The sequence below is a fragment of the Bos mutus genome, chromosome 7, assembly GCF_027580195.1.
Source record: "Bos mutus isolate GX-2022 chromosome 7, NWIPB_WYAK_1.1, whole genome shotgun sequence".
Taxonomy (NCBI): domain Eukaryota; kingdom Metazoa; phylum Chordata; class Mammalia; order Artiodactyla; family Bovidae; genus Bos; species Bos mutus.
Window position 1 is genome coordinate 27,548,070 of NC_091623.1, and position 17,663 is coordinate 27,565,732.

The following is a 17,663-nucleotide window of genomic DNA, read 5'->3' on the forward strand; positions in this document are numbered from 1 at the left end:
TTACTGTGCAGGGAGACAGTGAACCTATCTGGGCGTTTTTGAGTTTAAAGAAAACACAACAGCTTTGGGTTTTGCTTTAGGACCATGATTTTAAGTTACTGAGAGCATTCATTGCAGGGATCTTTCGTTTCCCTGGTATCTTTCTTCAGACAACTCAGAAATACCACTCCATGTTTCACCTCTTGAATCCTCACAGAAGCCCTGGGAAATAAAAACACCACTATGGTTAATCTATGTTTTAAAATATGTGCTTCTTCTAATAAGGTGGATGAAACTGGAGCCTATTATACAGAGTGAAGTAAGCCAAAAAAAAAAAAACACCAATACAGTATACTAACACATATATATGGAATTTAGAAAGACGGTAACGATAACCCTGTATGCGAGAGAGCAAAAGAGACACAGATGTATAGAAGTCTTTTGAAATCTGTGGGAGAGGGAGAGGGTGGGATGATTTGGAAAAATGGCATTGAAACATGTATAATATCATATAAGAAATGAATCGCCAGACCAGGTTCAATGCAGGATACAGGATGCTTGGGGCTGGTGCATTGGGATGACCCAGAGGGATGGTACAGGGAGGGAGGTGGGAGGGGGGTTCAGGAGGGGGAACACGTGTACACCTGTGGTGGATTATGTATGGCAAAACCAATACAATATTGTAAAGTAAAAAAATAATAATAATAAATTAAAAATAAATAAATTAATTAAAAAAATAAAGAAAACACAACAGAGGGTGGCTCCAATAAGATAATGAAGGCTTTTCCACCTAATACAAATGTTTTATTGAAACTCTTTTGGTGCTCATCATTTTGGAAAGCTAATTCTCAAGGGCTGGAATACATGATCTTGATGAACTGAAGTGAGCTCTCATGATGTGAAGGGTTTATATAGCTTGAAATGTACAGATTAACACCTAGGGAATATACTGTAACAGAAAGTACAGGGTTGTCTATAGTTTTCAAGAGGGACTTTTTCTTTAATACTTTACAAAACAACTTACCCTCTGTTGATGACATGTTTAATGGTACTCAATGCTTTCTTTTTTTTATTTTTTTTTAAGTTTATTTATTTTAATTGGAGGCTTTCTTGAAAAATACAGTCTCCATTTTTGGGTGAAGGTTGTTAGGAATGGAGTCATGCCAAGGAGCTGTCATTCAAAGATCATTCTTCTCACCAAATTTCCCAGGTGTCCATCTATGCATCCCCAGACAAATGGAGTCAAACACATTATGCTTTGGAAGCATCACTGAAGCTGCTGGACTTTTATGAAAATTACTTTGATATCCACTATCCACTCCCCAAACTGGGTAGGTTCAAATTCTATCATTGTCTTTATTTTTAGAACTTGCTTTGATTTCATCCGTCTTTATATGTGATTAAAATGAGCACTGAGGAACTTCAGTTAGCCCAGAAAGCAGTAATTTATACCTGAGAGATGTCTTTGAGTGTAGAAAATAAAGTATTTATGAGAAACCCAAGTACTTGGGTTCATTTTTCTATTCTTTTATCAGGTTTAATATTAAAATATCTGCATTTTATATTAGATTTAAATGGATGAATTTCTGGAGCATATATTTCCTTCTATATCATATTCATATAAGACTAGCAATCTTTTATAAAAGTTGCCAAAGGTTTATGTAAATAGCTGAAAACTGTCCCTCCATCTGTTATCTACAGAGTGTTTGAGGCTGGAAGATAAGACTGTGGCACATACATTTAAAAAAAAGAGAGAGAGAGATTTGGAGGAAATAGATAATTTGAATGTGGTGGTAGTTGATCTTTATATGAGAGGATGCAAATAGCCCATCTTTGTTGGTTTCCATTTTCTATCTTAAAAAATAAAAGTTGTGATTTTTATGATGTTGCAGAATATATAAAAACACTGACAAATATTATAACATATAGATTAATTTTTAGAGTTTCGGACAGTGACAAAACATTGTTTTCCTTTGGGACTTGACAACACACACCTTATCATGTCCTTCTTCCCCTTTTCTGACCAACTTCATGCAGTTTTTCTTAGAGAATTAAAGGACTATCAGAAGACATGTCCAGGGGCTTATTCCCATAGTTCTCGAGTCTTGTGGTATCATTATAGTGCAGGTTCTATACACCCTCTAGTACAGACATACTAAATCAGGTTGCCCACAATCCATTGCTGTCCTCTGTCAAAAATCAAGGAAAGATCAAATAACAGCCATCAACAATCCTAAGTTGTTCTTCAAAAATGCAACCTCAAAGACCATATGAAATGAATGCATTTAAAATAAAGTTAACTGAAAGGAAGCATCCAGCTTAAGAAAAAGTAGAGCAGATATATTTAGCAAACAGAATTCAGCAACACATCAAAAAGCTCATATACCGTGATCAAGTTGGGTTAATTCCAGGGATGCAAGGATTCTTCAATATACGCAAATCAATCAATGTGATACACCATATTAACACATTGAAAGATAGAAGCCATATGATCATCTCAGTAGATGCAGAAAAGGCCTTTGACAAAATTCAACACCTATTTATGATTAGAACTCTTCAAAAAATGGGCATAGAAGGAACCTACCTCAGCATAGTAAAGGTCATATGTGATAAGCCTACAACAAACATTACTCTCAATGGTGAAAACCTGAAAGCATCCCCCTAAGATCAGGAACAAGACCAGGGTGTCCACTTTTCCCACTGTTATTCAACATAGTTCTGGACATCCTAGCTGCATCAATCAGAGAAGAAAAAGAAATAAAAGGAATCCAGATCAGAAAAGAAGAAGTAAAGCTCTCACTGTTTGCAGATGACATGATGCTGTACATAGAAAACCCTAAAGATAATATCAGAAAATTACTAGAGCTAATCAGTGAATTTAGCAAAGTTGCAGGATACAAAATCAATACACAGAAATCACTTGCATTTCTATATACTAACAATGAAAAATCAGAAAGAACAATTAAGGAATCAATCCCATTCATCATTGCAACAACAAAAAAATTAAATATCTAGGAATAAACTTACCTAAGGAGATGAAAGAACTGTACACAGAAAGTTAGAAGACACTAATGAAAGAAATCAAAGATGATGTTAACAGATGGAGAGGCATTCCATGTCCCTGGGCAGGAAGAATCAACACTGGGAAAATGACGATACTACCAGATTACAGATTCAGTGCAATCCCTATCAAATTACCAGTGGCGTTTTCCACAGAACTAGAGCAAAAAATGTCACAATTCATATGGAAACTCAAAAGACCCCCCAATAGCCAAAGCAGTCTTGAGAAAGAAGAATGGAGCTGGAAGAATCAAGCTTCCTGACTTCAGGTTATACTACAAAGCTACAGTCATCGAGACAGTATGGTACTGGCACAAAGACAGAAATATAGACCAATGGAACAAGAGAGGAAGCCCAGAGATAAACCCATGCACCTACGGGTACCTTATTTTTGACGAAGGAGGTAAGAATATACAACGGAGGAAAAACAGCCTCTTCAATAAATGGTGCTGGGAAACTGGACAGCTACATGTAAAAGAATGAAATTAGAACACTTCCTAACACCATACACAAAGATAAACTCAAAATGCATTAGAGACCTAAGTGTAAGACCAGAAACTATAAAACTCTTAGAGGAAAACATAGTCAGAACACTCGATGACAAATCAAAGCAAGATCCTCTATGACCCACCTCTTAGAGTAATGGAAATAAAAACAAAAGTAAACAAGTGGGACCTGATTAAACGTAAAAGCTTTTGCACAGCAAAGAAAACTATAAGCAAGGTGAAAAGACAACCCTCAGAATGGGAGAAAATAGCAAATGAAACAACTGACAAAGGATTAATTTCCAACACACACAAGCAGCTCATACAACTCAAAACCAGAAAAACAAACAACCCAATCAAAAAGTGGGGAAAAGACCTAAACAGACATTTCTCCAAAGAAGACATACAGATGGCTAACAAACACATGAAAAGATGCTCAACATCACTCATTATTAGAGAAATGCAAATCAAAACTACAATGAAATATCACCTCATACTGGTCAGAATGGTCCTCATCAAAAAGTCTACAAACAATTAATGCTGGAAAAGGTGTGAAGAAAAGGGAACACTCTCCCACTGTTGGTGGGAATGTAAATTGATACAGCCACTGTGGAAGACAGTATGGTGATTCCTTAAAAAACTAGGAATAAAACCACCATATAACCCAGCATTCCCACTCCTAGGTATATACCCTGAGGAAACCAAAATTGAAAAAGACACATGTATTCCATTGTTCATTGCAGCACTATTTACAATAATAGAACATGGAAGCAACCTGGATGTCCATCGACAGATGAATGGATAAAGAAGTTGTGGTACATATACACAATGAAATATTACTCAGCCATAAAACGGAACACATTTGAGTCAGTTCTAATGAGGTGGATGAACTTGGAACCTATTATACAGAATGAAGTGAGTCAGAAAGAGAAAGATATATACCATATTCTAACACATTTATATGGAATCTAGAAAAATGGTATTGAAGAACTTATTTACAGGGCAACAATGGAGAAACAGACATAGAGAACAGACTTATGGACATGGGGAGAGGGGATGAGAGGGTGAGAGGTATGAAAAGAGTAACATGGGAACTTATATTACCATATGTAAAATAGATAGCCAACAGGAATTTGTCATATGTCTCAGGAAACTCTAACAGGGGCTCTGCATCAACCTAGAGGGGTGGGATGGGGAGGGAGAGGGGAGGGACGTTCAAGAGGGAGGGGATACATGTATACCTATGGCTGATTCATGTTGAAGTTTGACAGAAAACAGCAAAATTCTGTAAAGCAATTTTCCTTCAATAAAAAATAAATTAAAAAAAGAAAAAGTAGAGCAGATAAAAGCATTTCTAATGGCTTTGGGAAATAATATAACAAATATAAAATCATTGATGAAATTTAGAAAAGGAATAATTCCCATATTTGAAGTGCTAATGAATACTAATCTTGATTAGTGCTAGTTTACTTTTTGATTGCATTATACACATTTGCTTTTATCCACTAGAATTAAGCAATACTAATTCAGAAAACGAAGATCATGGCATCTGGTATCATCACTTCACGGGGAATAGATGGGGAAACAGTGTCAGACTTTATTTTTTTGGGCTCCAAAATCACTACAGATGGTGACTGCAGCCATGAAATTAAAAGACGCTTACTCCTTGGAAGAAAAGTTATGACCAACCTAGATAGCATATTCAAAAGCAGAGACATTACTTTGCCAACAAGGTCCATCTAGTCAAGGCTATGGTTTTTCCAGTGGTCATGTATGGATGTGAGAGTTGGACTGTGAAGAAAGCTGAGTGCTGAAAAATTGATGCTTTTGAACTGTGGTGCTGGAGAAGACTCTTGAGAGTCCCTTGGACTGCAAGGAGATCCAACCAGTCCATTCTAAAGGAGATCAGCTCTGAGATTTCTTTGGAAGGAATGATGCTAAAGCTGAAACTCCAGTACTTTGGCCACCTCGTGTGAAGAGTTGACTCATTGGAAAAGACCCTGATGCTGGGAGGGATTGAGGGCAGGAGGAAAAGGGGATGACAGAGGATGAGATGGCTGGATGGCATCACCGACTCGATGGACGTGAGTTTGAGTGAACTCCAGGAGATGGTGATGGACAGGGAGGCCTGGTGTGCTGCGATTCATGGGGTCGCAAAGAGTTGGACACGACTGAGTGACTGAACTGAACTGAACTGAATTCCAGACAGTGAAATTTCAAGCCAAGTGACTTGATTTATTTCAAATTATTATTATTTTTTTTAATTACCTGGCTTTTCAGCCAAAGAACAGTTTTTTTTCCGATATGACTTGGCAGAATAAAAAGAAGTCTAAGATTAAATATTAGCCAGAAGTTTTCTAATCAATATGAATTCATCGGCAAAGGATATATATATATATGTATATATATACTCTCACAGAAACATGATATAAATTGGTATATATTAATTAAGCTCCAGGAGTCAATGATGGACATGGAAGCCTGGTGTGCGGCAGTCCATGTGGTCTCAAAGAATCGGATGTGACTGAGCAACTGAACTGAACTGAACTGAATATACATTATATCTGAGGTGCTAAAAGATGATTAAATTTTACATTTTTTCTCTAAAATTTTGTCAAGAAGTAGAGGAAATATTAACAGTAAAAAGGAAATTGAGGTCAGAAAGAATTGATGCCTACAGTTTTTTCCCTTTACTGCCTTAGAAGGACACTTAAGAGGCTATATGTGCTTGAAATATTGACTATAGAGATGCTTCTAAATGGTGTTTTCCTGAAATTTAAAAATCCCTTATTTTCTCTTTTTTTTAATAGAAATAAGTTCATTATATGTTTTGTTGAATCCAAATATTTTAGAGATCATTTGATACCTTATATTTTTAAAGTCTTTCTGTAATACTAATATAAAATACAATATGAATGTTTTAAAATGAATGATTTTCTCAGCAGTAATGCACCTAAGGTAATTTCAGTTTAGTATTAGGAAACAATGATTATGTCACTAGGCTACTTCACCTAGAAATAAAACTTTACCAATAAACTTTATTCTGCTTGATGATGGATACTGATTATTTTCCACAACTACAAGACAGCATATCAGTGTTAAGAAAAAAAGATACTCAGTGTTTTCAGAATGTCTGCTTATATATACTGAAAGGATCATAGCATAGTTAAGAAAGAAGCAAATCCCACTTCTGGTGTAGGAGCCGTAATTATTAAGTATGGTTGTTCTTATTTCTCAGATCTTGTTGCCATTCCTGACTTTGCAAGTGGAGCCATGGAAAACTGGGGCCTCATCACGTACAGAGAGACGTCACTGCTCTTTGACCCCAAGACCTCTTCTACTTCTGATAAACTATGGGTCACCAAGGTCATAGCCCATGAACTAGCACACCAGGTACCTGGCTCTCACGGCATTCTCTTAGTGTCGGTTCCAAAGAGCATTATGCAGAACACCCCCAGTATTCCCCAAACAATGTAAAATCATGTCATCTTATTTCCAGGGGGGACCTTAGGGATCCTCAAACCAAACACTATATGTCAAGTAGCAGAATGTTCAATCTCTAGGCTATGGGTCTCATACAAGAATTTTATCACAGGAGAACTGGCCACTATGTCCTCTAAAACATTTCAAGGCACAAAGCATCCAAATGTCTTTTAGTAAAGAAGGGTGGAGATCATACAGGTACATAGAGCACAGTACTAGAAACCCCTACAAATAGAGATTTTTATTATTTCCCCATACACCCTCTAGTACAGTGGCATTCCAGTCTAGGACAAAATCAACTCCCTTCAATTGGAGTTTGTGATTATTTGGCCATAATGAAGTATTTCAAGTGCATGTACTTCCAGGCTACTGACCCTGGACGCACTACCTACCTCTCTAAACTTCAGTGTCCTCATCTATAAAATTAAGTTCATAATAGCTCCTGCTTCTTGAATCTGTTGTGAGGGTTACAGATAAGTGTCTGTGTCTGTCATACACCAGGTACTCAGTAAGTGTTAGCTAGTCACCATAGTGACAGTGACCACCACTGCCACCATTTCTTACAGAATAAGATTTCCAAGGCCTGTCTATCAACCTGGTATTACATACAATTATGAAACAGTAAAATCAGCTCTTAAGATACCAGAGACTTTTTTTTCATTCTGTTTTATTTCTGCAAGTTCCCTGTTATGCAGTGAATTATTAAAGACACCAGAAATTCTCTTTCACCATATAGGCACATATCATTCAATTGTAGAAACTGGTAACATCTCTTATTTTTTAATTTTTAACTTTATCCTTTATCATGACCATAGTAATAAGAGAGGTTGTTTGTTTTAAGCAGCAGACGAAGAACCCAGAGCCATGCTCAGCGCTGTACTTTGAGAGCATATGAACAGCTTCCTCTGGTTTAGCATCTCCCCGCTGGCTCATCTTAGGGGATTGGATTATTAGTCACTGGAAGCTCTAAAGCACAAGCACTTAATTGAGTCTGGAGATCCCTAATTTTCTACCCAGTGTTCATAGGGAAATAAGCAGAGAACTCTCCTTTTGAGGCTCCATGCTGCCTTAAGGCCTTCCTTTGAAAGCTTCTCTTTCAATAAAACGCAGAGTCCAGGGCTGAAGCAGCAGGCTCCACTGGAGTTTCTGCCTTGACTATTTTGTCTTCCCATTAATCTCCATCTGGCCATGTCAGTCCTCCACGTAAAGCCCTGGCGAAGACTCTCGATGCTGGGTTAGTCAAGGATCCATAGTATGTCACATAAGGCCCAGATAACCCAGCTCCCCGCCACCTCTCCAGTCTCTTCTCTAACCTTCAGCATTAGCCATCCCAGACGACCTGCCATTACCTCCACAAACCCAGGTCGTATCACTTCTCTGTGCTCTTGTTCCTGCTACCTGATCTGCTTAGAGCACACCCCACTTCCAACGTTCCTGGGGACCGCTTGTAAGACTCAGGAAGTGAAGCATTTCCCAGTTATCCTACACACTCTCTCAGTGAAACTGATTTTTTCCTTCTGGAATGCCCACTGCCTTTTGTACAGATATAAATCATAGTGCCAATAACATTTTATTGCATGTATATGTCTACTGGTTGACCTCCACCATCTGTATTAAGGTAGTGGCACCATTACATACCGGAGAAGGCAATGGCACCCCACTCCAGTACTCTTCCTGGAAAATCCCATGGATGGAAGAGCCTGGTGGGCTGCAGTCCATGGGGTCGCTAAGAGTCAGACACGACTGAGCGACTTCCCTTTCACTTTTCACTTTGATGCACTGGAGAAGGAAATGGCAATCCACTCCAGTGTTCTTGCCTGGAGAATCCCAGGGACGGGGGAGCCTGGTGGGCTGCCATCTATGGGGTCACACAGAGTTGGACACAACTGAAATGACTTAGCAGCAGCAGCAACTATTACATACATCTTTGTATTTCTCCCATATAACAAGGTCCTTCATTTGCTACTTAAAAAAAATAATAACCCTCTTATTACTATGGTAATGATAAAGGATACAGTTAAAAATTAAAAAATAAGAGATTTTTCCATGGCATAGTGCCAGGAACATAGTAGATTCTCAATAGATATTCACTGACTGAATGAATGAATAAAATACTCTTCCTGACTGGTGAAATGACCGTAACCAGCTTGAACTTCTCCTGTTATTCACTTCTCAAATTGAGGAAACACCCACCATTCCTTCTCACAGATGTCCTTCAGAAGATTGGCGCACATTTGCAATATGATCTGAAAGCTGTAAGAAAAGTATAGAGCTTGAGCAGTTTCTAGAAGCTATGGATCTAGTGACTTCTGTTCTATAACAAGGCTCTTTTGAATCTTAAAATCTTGTTATTTAAGCTTCCAATCCATCTGGAGACTGCACTCTTAAAATAGATAAACTAGGGGCACATTAAAACAACAAAGGCCAAATAGGTAAAATATAATAATATATAAAAAATAATATTTAAAATGTGTTATAGATCAAATATAGGTCAAGGATAAATTTCTATTTAGCTTATCTTTTTGCATTCTTTATTTATATATATTTAAAATCTCAGACTTTTATTCTCATTAGTGGCCAAATTGATCCCTAGAAGTAAACTGGGACAGAGGTCAACAATGACATTTGCTCTGTAGTAACATTATGTAACAATCTGAAAGTCCTAAATGAATTCTTATCCTTTTAAGTACCTGCTACTTAATACATAAAGATGACTTCATCAAGAATATTCTGGCTTATATTTCTCCTTAGACCCTCACTGTGAGTCAGTGACAAGGTGAAATTATACTTATTGTGCAAAATGTTTAAAATAAAATGTCTCATTCTCTTCCTTAACATTAAGTCTAATATCTAGGAAATATACGGAGGATATAATGGAAGGTAGGGCATTGGAGGCAATGTGGACACAATATAAATAATCAAAACAAGCAAAAATGTGGTGGTGAGGGGAGAAGGCAGGGAAACCAGTAGAAAGATGCTGTGCAGAGAGAAAGTGGTAGCAAAGACAGAGGCCTCAACTACTAAAAAAGAAGTTACCACCCATCGTATTTTTTTTGCTACAGTTAATAATTGTTTATATTTGTTTAACATTGAGTTTTTACCTCCCAGTGGTTTGGTAACCTGGTTACAATGGAATGGTGGAATGATATTTGGCTCAATGAAGGTTTTGCAAGATACATGGAACTTATCTCTCTCAACATCACATATCCAGAGCTACAGTTTGTAAGTCACAACTTTGTATCTCATACTATACGTACTAAGAAATCATTAATTCACTATTATAATTTTTAGAAAATGCCAAAGAGAACACGGCATTGCGTTTTTGAATCTCTGGTATTTTCTTTTGTATAAACAGATTGTATCGGTTTGCTAGGGCTGCCATGACAAAATTCCACAGACTGGGTGGCTTAAGCCAGTTTACTTTCTCACAGATCTGGAGGCTGTCTGGCTTCAAAAGACTCCAAATTGCCAAAAAGAAAATTTCAGGCATTATTCTGTATTTATCCAAGAGTCTATAAGCAATATGTCTGTTAACATAACGAATTCTAAGATGGTGCTTCCCTGATGGCTTAAATGGTAAAGAATCTGCCTGCAATGCAGGAGACCAGGGTTGGATTCTCCCTGGAGAAAGGAATGGGAACCCATTGCAGTATTCTTGCCTGGAGAATCCCACGGACAGGGGAGCCTGGTGGGCTACAGTTCACAGGGTCAAAAAGTGTCCGACATGACTGAAGCCACTTAGCAAGCATGAAGGGGTCTGAACAGCACATAAAAAGGTAGTGCTAACTAGTAATGGATAATTAGCTCTTTGGGGTAAATATTTGGTCCAGTACAGTTACAGACAGACATGGATTCAAAATCAGTGTCTTTTTTTATTTTTTGCTATGTGCCGAGTCTGTGGTTTAATCCAAAAGCTTCATGAATTCTCACTTGTAAAATGTGTACAATGCCTCTTCCTTGCAGAGTGTTGAAAGGACTGCAGCTGAGGAATATAAGAGCCTGACACATAGCACATGCTCACTAACTGGGAACCCTTGTTTTATTTCTGTTTCCAAGGGCCTTGCTCATGGTAAACATTCAGGCAGTGTCTGAGGAAATATCACATTTATACCTTTAACAAAACAGAGAATTGGTGAACGGGGACTATATAAGGGGAAAGAAATGTTTTGTAAGAAATATTGTTTGAATACTTACTTCTGAGAATATCTTGCTAAACCTAGCATCTTTGCTATCGCTTTGAGTGTCAAATGGCAATTGAAGAAAACAAATGTTCTCTCCCGTTTAGGATGACAGTTTTTCGAACACGTGTTTTGAAGTAATTAAAAGAGATTCATTAAATTCATCCCATCCTATCTCCAATGAAGCAAAAACTGCTACTCAAATAAAGGAAATGTTTGATGCTGTTTCGTACAACAAGGTAGGAGATGCTGTGGACTGGTGGTAAATGCTCTGCCCTGGGAGGAGTATAATGAGGCCAGTACCTCAAGAGCGGAAGTTCTTGGTGTCAGGTTACCTCTGCGTCACTTTTTGTTTTATTTGCGGTTCATTTATCAGACATTACACATGTTCCACGGCATGTAAGCTTCCTTTAAAAACATATGCTACCCTTTACCTTCTTTTTCTTTGTGTTTTTATTTAGGGAGCTTGTATTTTGAATATGCTCAAGGATTTTCTGAGTGAGGAGACATTCAGGAAAGGAATTATTCACTACTTAAAGAAGTTCACCTATAGAAATGCGAAGAATGATGATTTGTGGCACAGTCTGTCAAATGTAAGTCATCGGTTAAGTTACAGGAGACTGCTGGTAAGCCTAAACAGTGACAAGCTAATTATGAAGGCTTTTAAGGAGCCTGGTAGGCTGCAGTCCATGGGGTCCGAAGAGTCGGACACGACTGAACGACTTCACTTTCACTTTTCACTTTCATGCATTGGAGAAGGAAATGGCAACCCACCCCAGTTTTCTTGCCTGGGGAATCCCAGGGACGGGGGAGCCTGGTGGGCTGCCGTCTATGGGGTCGCACAGAGTCGGACACGACTGAAGCGACTTAGCAGCAGCAGCATAAATAGATAAATTGTCAGGCAAAAGATGTTTATTGCACTTGCCACACTTCCAGGGTTAAGCAGGTAGCACCTGTCTATTTCCTCTGGCACCTTGCTAAACCAAGATGCTATACTAGCTTAGCCGCGGGGGTTCAGTATTTGACCTCGTTCTCGTTGGTTTCCCTCTTCTGGTTCACCCTACATTTTGTCTTCTGTTTCCAAACCTTTCATGACTTTGTAATTCCTTCATGTAACTCCTAATCTTCTCTTCCCAAACTTAAGTTTAAACTCTACTTGTTCAGCTTTATGTCCCAGCCCGTATTCGGTTGAGTGAGACCCACCTTCTCCCTCTCGCAGGAAATCCTGCTCATCCCTGTCATCACGCCTTTGTTTCTGGTGCACTCGCTGCCTGAAGTGTTCTTCCTTCTTTTCAGCAACTCAGGTGCTGTCCATCCTTTGAGATCTAGCTGAGGGGTCACCTCCTTCTCATAGCCAGCTCCAGCACTCATTGCCTTTCTGCTGAATACCTAGAAGGGCACTCGTGAATCTGCTCCATCGAGTGACGTTCTCTTTTATTGGTTTCCATTGATTTAATGATAACAGTGATAATAATAAACAAAATCTGCTTACGAGAAAGAATCATGTCAGGCCCTAATATTCTATTGTCCCTATAATCATGGTTAAGAGACGGTTAATGTTTGATTGAGGAATATACGGTCTCTTTGTCATTGAGATTCCTGTAGGATAGTAGGTAAGAGAAAACATGCAGTCAACTCAGATGATTCTAATAATTATTCAAATATTTCTAGATTTCCAAATGCAAGGACAGTACTTTTTATGGAAATAATAAACTGACAGAGCTTGTGCCTGCAAGTAGAAATACCCTAGGGTATTTGTACACAAAGTGAAGTGAAAGTGAAAGTCGCTCAGTCATGTCCGACTCTTTGCGACCCCATGGATTATACAGTCGATGGAATTCTCCAGGCCAGAATACTGGAGTGGGTAGCCTTTCCCTTCTCCAGGGGATCTTCCTAACCCAGGGATCAAACCCGGTCTCCCACATTGCAGGTGGATTCTTTACCAGCTGAGCCACAAGGGAAGCCCTTTGTACACAAAAGAGGTCCTCTATTCTTTGTAAACACTTTTGTCCCAGGGGTAATAATATTATTCAATATTTGTACAGCACGTCATAGTTTAAAAAATTCATGCACATTATCTTATTTGATTTTTCTGTGCCCTTGTTAAGCCTGGATCCTTAAGGTTTAACTTATGTGTGATTTTGTGGTCAAAGAAGCAAATGCAAGTAATTAAAATTTCACAGTAGCTCAAAACTTTTACTGACATTTCTCTAAAACCCTAAAAGGGATCAAATACACCATCCTTTGTAATACTTATAAAAAAGGTTCTTTCTTGGGGCTGCCCTGGTGCTCAATGGTAAAGAATACACCTGCCAACGCAGGAGACACAGCGTTGATCCCTGATCTGGGAAGATCCCATAAGCTGCGGAGCAACTAAGCCCACACACCGCAACTACTGAGTGTGTGCTCTCGAGCCAGGGAGCTGCAGCCACTGAAGCCCAAGTCCCTAGAGCCTGTGTCCTGAAGCAAGAGAAACCACCGCGGCGAGAAGCCCACCCACTGCAACTCCAGAGTAGCCCCTGTTCACTGCAGCCAGGGAAAAGCCCGCACAGCAGTGCAGACCCAGGGCAGCCAAAAAACAGAATGAAATTTTCAAAAAAGTCTCAAGAAAATGCTCGTTCTTCATCACCTCCTGCAGGTGATCCAGATGATTTTGTCCTGGTTCCCTCCCAGGTTCTCAACAAGAACATTGCTTTTCCCTCCCATCCTTCTCCTTCCCTCGTCCTTCACAAGGATGTGTACTTGAGTGTGTGTGTGTGTGTGTGTGTAGACCTTGCCCGAGCCTTTTTTTTGTCCCAAAGAGGAAGAATCCATCTTTTGTGTGGTTAGTGAGTGGAAAGAGGATTAAAGGAGAGATTTGGCCAAGAATTACAGGACTGTGAACAATCCTATATTAATTTTTGTCACATTGTGCTTATTACCATCTCAAGAAGGTGAGGTAGGCAGTCTTAGCCCATTTTTTTCAATGAGTTTTCCCACTTTTTAAATGGAAAAACTAATGCTAATGGAGAGATTCGTTCAAGATCTTATACAAGTGAGTGATGGAGTCGTTACTTAAAATCTGTCTTCTGACTCAGTCTAGTATTCATTCTCTCAATGACATCACAACTTCTTCCCAGTTACTGTAGGAGTCTCCCATCTAACCTTCCCCAAAAGGTCCTAAATTCTTAGTTGACCCCCTTCTGATGTCAAACGAAATGGTGGCACAAAAATGATAAATTTCCCCAAATACCTAACTCAGCACGGTGTCACATAATATCAATTAAATATTTAAAAGAGTAACTTTTATGCATTTTAATGAATTGCTATGCTCATTATCTGGAGAAGGCAATGGCACCCTACTCTAGTACTCTTGCCTGGAAAATCCCATGGGCGGAGGAGCCTGGTAGGCTGCAGTCCATGGGGTCGCTAAGAGTCGGACACAACTGAGCGACTTCACTTTCACTTTTCACTTTCATGCATTGGAGAAGGAAATGGAAACCCACTCCAGTGTTCTTGCCTGGAGAATCCCAGGGACGGGGGAGCCTGGTGGGCTGCCGTCTATGGGGTCGCACAGAGTCGGACACGACTGATGCGACTTAGCAGCAGCAGCAGCATGCTCATTATCATGTCTAGATGAATTACATTTTCGTACATTTAAGCTAATAATGTTTGCACTCATGTCAAATGTTCATTTTAAGCCAACTCTCAGAGGCCAAATGGCAGCGCTCTTTTATTTTTGTTTTCTAGAATTGTTTAGAAGGTGATTCCACATCGGGTGGATTTTGTTATTCTGATTCCAGGAAGACAAGCAACACAGTAAGTAGAAAGAGACTTGGAGGGTGGAAGAGATTTGGCTCATCTCCAGACCTGGAGTGAGTCTGTAAAGTTGTCCGGCTGCCCCTTTAAATAACTGGAGAGAAGGAAAAACTCCACAATTTTCCTTGAAACAAAGTTGACTGAAGAAGGAATGCTCAGGCCATTAAGGGGAGGGTGGTGCTCTTACTACTGTATTTTTGTTGTTATAATTCAGCTTTCCCACAATCCCACCAATGGCTAAAAATATCTCAGCTCAAAATTCCTCTGAGTGGTTATTGCTGTACTGGTATCCTCAGGGCTCTGCAAAATGCCAAACCAAATATGTTAGGTTTGGAAATAGTATGAATGGCTTTCTTGAGGCCCCATCTTTTGTTTACTTCTGGGAAGTTATTGGAACATTTTAGGAGAGAGAGAAAAAAAAAACAGTCATCATGGAAAAAAAAAAAAGAAAAGGCAAACTTTTTTAAAAGTGTCACGGTAATCCCATCAAGTATGGTTTTAAAGGAAGATTCGGCATCATACAGTGATCAGAAACCCGTACTAGACACTGTTAATAAAAAGCTAGAGGTTTTGTCCTCCACTCCATATACCTCTATTGATATAATACTGTTCTATTGGAATTTTTAAAAGAGACATTTCTTCCTAAACCTCTTTGGTGGGTCCTTTTTTTCTTCTGTTTTGAAAGGGAGCAGTGAGGGGCCCCAGTCTCAAGCCCTTCCTCTTGGCCTTTCTTGTCCTGTATTAACCCTCAAGCTCCCAGACATGTCCCTCCTTCAGGCAGCTTTCCAGGAGCACCCGTGGATGGGGAGGGAAGGGGCAGGTCCAGCCCAGGTTCTACATGGCCCGGCTGGGAGACTGCAGTTGGAGTCCGCTCTTCCTGCCCAAGCCATGTCCCTAGCATCCGAGGAGGCCTAAGTATCTGATCTCTCTCTGGTTTCTCTCCTGTGTCTCTGGTTACCAAAGTCACTTGTCGTTTCAGCTCGCGTTTCTGCGGGAAAATGTAGAGCTCAAGGAGATGATGGCCACATGGACTCTGCAGAAAGGCATCCCCCTCGTGGTGGTTAAACGAGAAGGGCGTTCCCTCAGACTGCAGCAGGAGCGCTTCTTGTCTGGGGTTTTCAAAGAGGACCCCGAATGGGGGACTCTGCAGGAAAGGTGGTTGCTTTTCTTCCCTGTCGGTCTAGTTTACCTCATCTCAGTTTACTGACAATTGCATTAGCTTTCTTTCAGCTTCTCTGACAATTTTATGGGATGCTATTTCTGCTGCTGCTGCCGCTAAGTCGCTTCAGTCGTGTCTGACTCTGTGAGACCCCATAGATGGCAGCCCACCAGGCTCCCCCGTCCCTGGGATTCTCCAGGCAAGGACACTGGAGTGGGCTGCCATTTCCTTCTCCAATGCATGAAAGTGAAAAGTGAAAGTGAAGTCGCTCAGTTGTGTCCGACTCTTCACGACCCCATGGACTGCAGCCCATGAGGCTCCTCCGCCCATGGGATTTTCCAGGCAAGAGTACTGGAGTGGTGTGCCATTGCCTTCTCCAGTGCTATTTCTACACAGGACTTAATAGGCTAAACTAGCCTCAATAGCAGCCTTAAAGAGCTTCAGGTGACCCAGACTGCGCTGGTGAGCAGCATATTCTTGCTAATCCTGTGGCCACCCTTAGGACCTCAGTTCTGATGCAGAAGTTATATTTCTAATATAATGTTCCCTGACTGTCTACTAGCCTTCTTTATGCTGTGTGTGCTCAATTGTTCAGTTGTGTCCAACTCTTCACAACCCCATGGACTGTAGCCCTCCAGGCTTCTCTGTCCATGGAATTTTCCAGGCAAGAGTACTGGACACTAATAAGTTATGAGACAGTAGACTAGACTTCCCCGCTGGCTCAGATGGTAAAGTGTCTGCCTACAATGCGGGAGACCCAGGTTCAATCCCTGGGTTGGGAAGATCTCCTGGAGAAGAAAATGGCAACCCACTCCAGTATTCTTGCCTGGAAAATCCCATGGATGGAGGAGCCTGTAGGCTACAGTCCATGGGGTCACAAAGAGTTGGACATGACTGAGCAACTTCACTTCAAGTTATGAGACTGACCCATACTTAGGAAGATAAGATGTATGACAGCTATACATCTTACCAGAAAAGGCATTTCCTGTGTGTTAAGTCATGGGCTTCCTAGGTGGTGCAGTGGTAAAGAATCTGCCTGCCAATGCAAGAGATGCAGGTTCGATCCCTGGATCGGGAAGATCCCCTGGAGTAGGAAATGGCAACTCGCTCTGGTATTCTTATCTGGAAAATTTCATGGACAGAAGAGCCTGGCAAGCTATAGTCCATGGGGCCGCAAAAAGTCAGACATGACTGAGCACACACACATATGCACGCACACACACACACACACACACGTGTTAAATTAGATAAGACCTTCAGCTCCCTTTTATTTTTTAATAAGAGACTATAAATGTAATGTCTTAAAACATGATGTTCTTGGTAACAATAAAAGCAAATCCAATTACCCACTCTGTTATCTTGCTCACAAGCCTGTCCTAAGAAAACTTGTTAAAGGTTTTACTAAAATCAAGAAATACAACACTGTCCAGCTTCCTCTGATCTCATTCAATAAGATGAATGAGATTAATCTGAAAAGAAATAATCCAAGTGAATCAGTGCTGGCTTTTATGATTATTACTT

The 17,663-nt window shown here is 40.0% G+C and overlaps 1 protein-coding gene across 2 annotated transcripts in view; it reads left to right on the plus strand.

Moving 5' to 3' along the window:
- ERAP2 (endoplasmic reticulum aminopeptidase 2) overlaps positions 1-17,663 on the plus strand; it is a 51,653-nt gene that overhangs the window by 13,542 nt on the left and 20,448 nt on the right. For both annotated transcript variants that reach the window (XM_005899293.3, XM_070373172.1), the window contains exons 5-11: positions 1,190-1,310; positions 6,763-6,917; positions 10,116-10,229; positions 11,293-11,424; positions 11,647-11,778; positions 14,915-14,983; positions 15,963-16,138. In XM_005899293.3, the coding sequence (XP_005899355.2) occupies positions 1,190-1,310; positions 6,763-6,917; positions 10,116-10,229; positions 11,293-11,424; positions 11,647-11,778; positions 14,915-14,983; positions 15,963-16,138 (899 nt within the window). The remainder of the gene's footprint in view (positions 1-1,189; positions 1,311-6,762; positions 6,918-10,115; positions 10,230-11,292; positions 11,425-11,646; positions 11,779-14,914; positions 14,984-15,962; positions 16,139-17,663) is intronic.